Below are 8,285 nucleotides of genomic sequence, written 5' to 3'. Positions count from 1 at the left end.
TACTTTTAAAAATCGGTAACTAGTAACGGTAACTTGTTACTTTTCCTACTCGGTAACGAGTAACTGTAACTTGTTACTTTTAAAAAGTAACTTTCCATTCCCTGATTATATCATAATGTAACATTTGTATTGTATTATTTTTTTCTGTCTTATTCAGGTCTGTCCAATTTGAGCTCCGGAGCCAAAATGTAAAGCCATCAACGCAAAAAAATTCAATGTGAATAAAGGCCTGTTCTTTTTCCACATCAAGTTCTGAACTGTATACATTAATGCAGTAAGTTAGAGTGAGGCAGGTACAGATTGTTTCACTCTAACATATTGCACTAGTCCAGAACTAGTTCAGAATTCTTTGAAAAATAACAAATGGTAAGATTTCATAGACTGTAAAGTATTGCTAAGCTTTGATTTCAGACAAGTATCAATAAACTTTACAGTCCCTAAAATCTTACCCATATTGATTTTTTTGTATTAATGGCTTTGTATTTTGACTCCAGAGCTCAAATTGGATAAACCTAGTCTAACTTTTCACACATTTTTTAATTATTATATATTTATTATTTATATCGCAAATATTTTAATATATCTTCTGCTTATTGTTTACATTGATTTATTTAATAATTTTGTTATGTTGAATATATTACTCAAGTTAGGAATCAAATCAACATTTGACTACTGTCTTACTTTGTCTGCAATTAATTTTTATACTCTATTTATATATATGTTATTCGATGTACAATCTCTTTATTTACATTTAATATTATTATTTATTATTTATAAACCAAAGGAGCTGTAGAAATATATTTTTTATGTCCATTATTAATATAGATTAATTTTAATCTTGGTTTAATTTATTTTTTATATCTTTTTCTTACAACTACAAAAAAGAAAGATAAAAAGTAAATTAAATTGAAATTAAAATTAATTTACTTTGATAAAAACAGATACTAATGATTCTGTTTTTTGTAGAGGGAAGGTTTCTCCAAGTACAATAAGATCTTCGAATTTAACGTGCAATTATGGGGCCAAAACTGTCAAATGCTGATGACATCTGTGTCTGGCCATTTATTAGGCTATGATTTTACAAACGCCTATCGTAAATGGCACAGCTGTCATCCATTAAGCTTATTCGATGCTCCAGTATCTAAGCGATGCATGGAAGAGAATTATGAAAATATTAAGAGAACCTTGGAGCGAGAAGCACGATTCTGCAATGCATTGATTATTTGGACAGATTGTGACAGAGAAGGAGAGAACATAGGTTTTGAGATTATTCAAGTCTGTCAAGCAGTCAAGTCTAATATCCGTGTATATAGGTAATTGATGACACTTTGGTTGTGTTTAGTAGAGAAAACCGATTAGTAACGCTCAATGATTCTTTAATATGATTGGTTCCTACCTTTAGATCCAGCGAATAACTAAAGACAAGAACCAATCATTAAAGAATCACTGAGCTCTCACTCACTAATTAATTTTCTTTGCTGAACGCAGCCATTTTTTGTGTTACACATTTACAACAAGATTTGTAATATATGTCCTTTTAATGTTTTAGAGCAAAATTCTCAGAAATTACGAGACCGTCCGTTGAAAGAGCTCTGCAAAATTTGGCACAGCCAGATAAGGCGATGAGCGATGCCGTAGATGTAAGAAGTGAATTAGATTTACGAATAGGTACTACTTTCATTAAACGTCATTAATTAGAATGATTGATCTGTAACTTTTGTTATAAACTTCTAATTGACAAACATATTGACAGGTGCCGCGTTTACGAGGTTTCAGACCTTAAGATTACAGAAAGTGTTTCCCAACACTCTTGGAGATCTGCTCATTAGTTACGGAAGCTGCCAGTTTCCAACGCTTGGATTTGTAGTCGAAAGGTTTCTTGCCATCGATCGCTTCAAGTCTGAACCATATTGGAAACTAAAAGTGATGGACGATCGCGAGGGGATATCTGTAGAATTCAGATGGGCCAGGGTAAGATTATTTGAAAAAATTCCTTGCCAAATATTTCTGGACATGTGCTTGGAACAGCCGGAAGCTACAGTGGAAAAAGTAACATGCAAACCAAAAAGCAAATGGAGACCTCTACCCCTGGATACTATTGTAAGTAATTAAATTAAGATATTGCGAGATATTTAATATTCTATTTTAAAAAATTGTCAATTTAGGAATTGGAAAAGCAAGGCTCCCGTAAGTTACGCATAAACGCGAAAGAGACAATGAGGATAGCGGAGAGATTATACACTCAAGGTTTCATTAGCTACCCACGTACGGAAACGAATATATTTCCGAAGGAATTGAATCTAAGATCTTTAGTAGAGCAGCAAGTAAACAATCAGGAATGGGGTAACTTTGCGCAAAATTTACTAGAATCTGGAATAACTCCCAGACAAGGAAAGAAAAGCGATCAAGCGCATCCTCCTATTCATCCCATAAAATATACCGACAATTTATATGGTCCGTTTATAGTATTTATTCTTCCCTTATAGAAATCTAATATCTGTTGGCCAATTTTAATACTGGGAATTACTCATTTTGAATAAAAACATTGATAAATAATACTTTTAATATTCAAAATAACTAATCACCTTTCGGTATTAAATTTCTGTAAGGGTTATTTATATTGTTAACTCGACTGCGTTAGTCAGTTGCAATTTATCAATAGGAAACGAAGCAAAGGTCTATGAATTTGTGGTTCGACATTTTCTGGCTTGTCTGTCAAAGAATGCGGAGGGCCGAGAAACACTGGTGGAAATTGATATAGCGGGAGAGAAATTCAAGGCTAACGGTCTTGAAATCATAGCAAAGAATTATCTCGATGTGTACATATACGAAACATGGAATAACAAGCAGATTCACTCTTACGAGCAGCGGCAAGTTTTTCGACCAACTAGTATTGATATGATGGAAGAGAAAACTTCAGCACCAAATTTATTAACCGAAGCTGAGTTGATCGCACTAATGGACAAACACGGCATCGGTACGGATGCTACTCATGCTGACCATATTGATACCATCAAATCCAGGCAATATGTAGGCTTAACAGATACTCAACATTTTATGCCAGGCAAATTGGGAATTGGTTTGGTCATGGGTTACGATAATATGGGCTTTCAAATGTCCAAGCCGCATTTGCGTGCGGATTTAGAAAAAGATTTACAACTGTAAGCTAACTTAATGTATCATTAGACAGTCTCTTATAACCAATTCGATTAGACGCACACTAGTACACATTAATTAATGTCTTAATAAATTGATGTAAAGTTGTTTAATATAAATTCTTTCTATTTTTTTAGATCTATTTTTATCAATTTAATTTCCACTTATAATTGTTTGAAATATAGAAATGGATTAAAGTTTAACCTATTTCTATGCGATTTTTTAAAACATTTGCATTTCACTTTATATAAATTAGTACACAACGGTTTTAATATGCACGAGTGCGTACTAGTGCATTCAATCGAATTCACTATTATTCTATATGAGTATAAATCTGTTTTTATTATATTTTATTATTATAGGATATGCGAGAATAAAAAAAACCCAAATGAAGTATTACAAAATCAAATTAATAAATATCGCGAAGTGTTCCAAGTGGCTATAGAACGCGCCAATTTGATAGACGACTCTTTAGCACACTATCTCGACGAGAGACCTCTTCAAACCGAACAAATACAGCTTAATACTCCAGTGGTTACTAGTATATTTAAATGTCCAAAATGCGGCTCTGACATGGTTTTAAAACAGAGACGACAAGGCAGAGGAAAATATATCACCTGTATGGGATATCCAGAATGTACCAACGTGATCTGGTTTCCAGAAGCTGTAGAGGATGTGGAAGTTTTAAACGAAACATGCAATCGGGTAAATATAACATCTTTGCGTGCTGTTTATTTCACATACGTATATGTGTTTTCGTAAGTTATTAAATTTGTGTACGATTAATATTTTCAGTGTACAGAAAATATACACAAATTAAAATTCAAATTAGTCAGAAATATGATACCCATGTACGGTACTTCTCACACAACTTGTATAGGTTGTGATACTGTGTTTAACGAAATGTTAAACATTAAAGAAGATTGCATTAAACAAACTGGAAGAACGAATTATACTGTTCACAATAATACGAGAGATACATTGAACTCCACCTCAAGTACATCTCAATCTACTTCAAATACATTTCAATCGCGAAGTATCCAACCAGTTTCTAATAGTACAGGATTTGTACGAAATAACAACAATGTTGGCTTGATCGGAACTTCTGCCATATCATCCGACAGACCAAACACACAAAACCAGAATTCTAATATTTCTCAGCCGAATAGCTCGAATAGATCAAATACTGTCAATAGAAGTACAATATCGGACAATAGAGAAAATCATTTTTCTTGGATTAATACAAGAGATTTCAACAATCCAGAGAATAGAGCAAGTCAATCCACGTTCAGAAATTCTCGCAATACGAACAATGTAAAAGATATATGGGGTAATACAGACAATAATGCTGAGATTATATGTCACTGTCATGAGACTGCGATCCAATTAACAGTTAGAAAAGATGGACCAAATAAAGGTGAGTGGCGATCGCATATAAGTTTATGATTTATCACGTAAGTCGCTTTGAATAACATTTGCAATTTCAGGACGTTTATTTTACAAATGCGCTAAACCGCAGGGAAGTGGTTGTAATTTTTTTTTGTGGGGATCTGATAGCGCCGAGTCAAACACAGAGAACGAACATTCCACTTGGGGATCTAGCTGGAATAGAAACAATGATAGTGCTGGTCACTTTTCTGGTGCTGGCACTTCTAATAACGATTGGGGAAATCCGTCTACGAATGATGTTATGTGTAATTGTAATCAGCCCGCTCGAAAGTAAGTAAAATCTCCAACCAGAAAGAGCGATAAATTTTCTCTGTTGGCCATATATTAATATCAATTAATAATTAATTAATGAGTGATGAAATCATAATTAGTATTGTCCATTAACAGCTTCACTATAGATCTGTTCTTTTTAGCTAAAGTTCTTGCATGGTTCATCTTTCTTTCTTTTCTCCATATTGGAGAGAAAGTGAGAAAAGATGAACCGTGCAAGAAGTTCAGCTAAAAAGAGCAGGTCTTATGTCTTTAATATAATATATGTCAAAATATTTTCGTGTTTCTGTAGGCTAATGGTTCACAAAGATGGTCCTAATAAGGGACGACATTTTTATGGATGTCCTAAGGGTGTAAACTCCACTTGTAATTTTTTCAAATGGGCAGATGAAGATGACACCAATGATAGTCACATGGACTGGAGCAATTCCACTGCAAGAGGAATAGGAAATAAAGCACGTAGCAAATTTTCACAAAGAGGCAATGCTCCCAAAAGACCCAAACTCACCGGGGGCAAAAGAAAGTGTGGAAATTGCGGATTGGAAGGTAATATTTAAAGAATTTTTTTAATGATATTTTCTCTTTTTCTGTCTTTCTCTTAACTATATTAAAAATAGATTTTATGTTCTCAATTATATCTGTTATCGTATCTAAATTATATATTTTTATATTATATATTTTTCATTTTGTACTTTTTTACAGGTCATACGAGGAAGAAATGTCCGAATAATGCGATGGACTGACGAATGAATTTTTTTCAATACAGTGTTGTAAATAATGTACAGTTTATAACGATTGTAATTGTAAAAAACTTAATTAGAATGAAGCAGTGTCAAATACAGCTTTATTTCTAAGACTTAACTACTACTTTATAACTTTTACAAGTGTTAAGATGGGAAGTAGTTTGATAATCATTTAGTGTTGTTTTATAGTTTTTGTTCATATCCTACTAAGCTGCGCAAATAATAATATTTAATAAATTAAATGACAATTCCTTTATTATAAGAAAAATTGTTTTTCATTCTCTTTAATTCTTCTTTCTGTGAGTGAAGTGCGATTGTTGCGTTAATTATAAAAAATTAACATCATTATTAATGATTACCGTTATATGTTTCTATTAGTTCTGTTATAATCTTGATAAATTTTTTCAAAATATATACTTTTTGTTTCTCAAAGATTAATTTTCTAATTTTTTGAAAGGCGTAACATAAAAAATTATTGTATCTAAAAGTATATCAAACTTTAATTTTAACAAATTATTATTGATTGGAAGTTGTTCCTCTTATTTTTGTTTTTGCACTAAAAATTTATTTTTATGTAAAAATGAAGATGAAAGGAACATCTCCAATGATCTTGATTTTGACAGGGAGGGCTCCGATTGCACACATCGCATGTTGCACACATGTATCGCTGATTGGCCAATTTAATATCTATTGCAGCGAAGGACAAATTTCTCGACCGCACCCGGTTGATAAGATAATAGGAATGCAGTTGCATCAAACGAGTCATCATTGCAAGTATATTGCAAGGATCTAAAATATTTGAAAGTTTCTGACGAAATCGATTCTTGTATTCACATTTAAGAAATATTTCGCGAAAGCCATTAACAAAGAAGAAAAAGAAAGGAGGATGGATGTGAAAGAGCAATATAACGGGGTGGAAGAAATAATATGTGACTTGATGAACGCTTTTGAAAATGTACAACGGGAAATAAAGATAGAGATGGAGAAATTAAAAGACGAAATGAGATGTAGGGAAAAAGATTGGACAGAGGAAAAAAATAAATTAAAAGAAAGAATAAAGAAATTAGAAGTAATATGCGAAGAATATAAGAAGATTAAAGACGAAATAAGACAATTAGAAAGAACGGAGACGGATAGTGAAAGAGAAGAGGTGGAATGTGTATGGGATAACAGAATTGAGATGATGAAAGAGTTGCTTGATAAATTCGAGAGAGGTGAGAAAAGTGTAAAGCAAGAAAAGAGAAAAAAAAATAATACGAGGGTCGCATTGATCCCCACTAGTACTCCAAGTACATCCCAATTGCAAAATACAGCTACTTCTATTAATACAGACTTTGGTCGAAATAACAACAATTTTGACTTGATAGAAACTCCTAGCACTTCATCGGAAAGACGTGCGCAAAATCAGAATTCGAACATTTTTCAGTTAAATGAATTAAATAGGCCAAATACTGCCAGTGGCAATACAGTATCAGAGAATAGAAAAAATCATACTCCCTCGATTAATTTCGGTGATTTCAAAAATTTTATGAACAAATCAGATCAATTTGCGTCCAGTAATTCTCACAATGCTAACATTATGTGTAATTGTAAAAAGCCTGCTGTTCAAATAGTTGGAAAATTTGGACCAAATAAGGGTAAGTGGCAATCGTATATAAATATAATTTGTCACGTAAGTTACTTTGAATAATATTTGTAATTCCAGGACGTCTATTTTACAAATGCAGTGAAAACGTTTGCAACTTTTTGAAATGGGCAAATGAGGATAGTGCAAAATTTCAAGGTAATGCAGGGAAGAAACGTTCAATGGTATCAAGCCCTGATAAAAACAACGATAGTAACTTTTCTCGCCCTAGCACTTCTAAGGACAATTGGGACAACCCATCCACGAATGTTATGTGTAACTGTAATCAGTCCGCTCGAAAGTGAGTAAAATCTCCGATCGGAAAGAACGACAAAACTTTTTACGATTAACAACACATGACGTCAATAATTAATTAATTAATTATATGAAATCTTAATGTCACCAATTAGCAGCTTCATTATGTATCTAATACAAAAATAATTTTGCGAGTTTTTTTAGGATGGAGGTTTACAGAGATGGCCCTAAAAAGGGACGACTATTTTATAGATGTCCAAATTCCATTTGTAATTTTTTCAAGTGGGCAGATAAGAATGATAACGGAGTTCCTGAAAACGCTAAAAAGCCCAAACTTATCAGGGGCAGGAGAAAATGCGGAATTTGCGGAATAGAAGGTAAAGAAGAAAGTTTAAAGAATTCATCTTTTTATTATCTTTTCTTTTCTCTAGAGTCCGACCGAAACTTTTACCGAAATTAAAAACGAACATTCATTACGTGTCAGTTTCGACTGAAACCATATAGCTCTTATTCATAAATATTAATTTTAATATGCGTTATGTTTCAATAATTAAATTATGATGTTTATGAAGAAAAAGTACTTATATTCTTTGGCCAAAATTGACACAACCGAAATTTCGGTTTTTTTATTTCGGCCGAAATTTAATTATTATTTCAATAAATTATGATATTTATAAAAAAAAAAGTATATAATATAATATAACGGCATGTCATATATACATATAGTCTTTATAGGATTCCTGTTTTTTAATTTTGGTTTCGGTTTCGATTGAAATTGACATGTAGTC

The 8,285-nt window shown here is 32.5% G+C and overlaps 2 protein-coding genes across 2 annotated transcripts in view; both read left to right on the top strand.

Moving 5' to 3' along the window:
* The window catches only part of LOC108770616 (DNA topoisomerase 3-alpha), a 7,004-nt gene extending 1,241 nt beyond the window's left edge, over nucleotides 1–5,763 (top strand). Inside the window, exons 2-11 of the mRNA XM_018522296.1 lie at nucleotides 967–1,313; nucleotides 1,550–1,668; nucleotides 1,754–2,100; nucleotides 2,166–2,454; nucleotides 2,663–3,161; nucleotides 3,519–3,861; nucleotides 3,952–4,573; nucleotides 4,644–4,875; nucleotides 5,168–5,421; nucleotides 5,578–5,763. Coding sequence (XP_018377798.1) covers nucleotides 967–1,313; nucleotides 1,550–1,668; nucleotides 1,754–2,100; nucleotides 2,166–2,454; nucleotides 2,663–3,161; nucleotides 3,519–3,861; nucleotides 3,952–4,573; nucleotides 4,644–4,875; nucleotides 5,168–5,421; nucleotides 5,578–5,618 — 3,093 coding nt within the window. The 3' untranslated portion in view covers nucleotides 5,619–5,763. The remainder of the gene's footprint in view (nucleotides 1–966; nucleotides 1,314–1,549; nucleotides 1,669–1,753; nucleotides 2,101–2,165; nucleotides 2,455–2,662; nucleotides 3,162–3,518; nucleotides 3,862–3,951; nucleotides 4,574–4,643; nucleotides 4,876–5,167; nucleotides 5,422–5,577) is intronic.
* A 578-nt stretch (nucleotides 5,764–6,341) lies between these two features.
* Nucleotides 6,342–8,285, top strand: part of LOC108770617 (uncharacterized protein DDB_G0287625) — a 2,559-nt gene continuing 615 nt past the window's right edge. The window contains exons 1-3 of the mRNA XM_018522297.1: nucleotides 6,342–7,255; nucleotides 7,324–7,543; nucleotides 7,702–7,874. Coding sequence (XP_018377799.1) covers nucleotides 6,505–7,255; nucleotides 7,324–7,543; nucleotides 7,702–7,874 — 1,144 coding nt within the window. The 5' untranslated portion in view covers nucleotides 6,342–6,504. The remainder of the gene's footprint in view (nucleotides 7,256–7,323; nucleotides 7,544–7,701; nucleotides 7,875–8,285) is intronic.

Source organism: Trachymyrmex cornetzi, unplaced genomic scaffold, assembly GCF_001594075.2.
Source record: "Trachymyrmex cornetzi isolate Tcor2-1 unplaced genomic scaffold, Tcor1.1 scaffold129, whole genome shotgun sequence".
NCBI classification, from domain to species: domain Eukaryota; kingdom Metazoa; phylum Arthropoda; class Insecta; order Hymenoptera; family Formicidae; genus Trachymyrmex; species Trachymyrmex cornetzi.
Note: the sequence above shows the minus strand (reverse complement) of the source record. Positions and strands in the feature narration are given on the sequence as shown.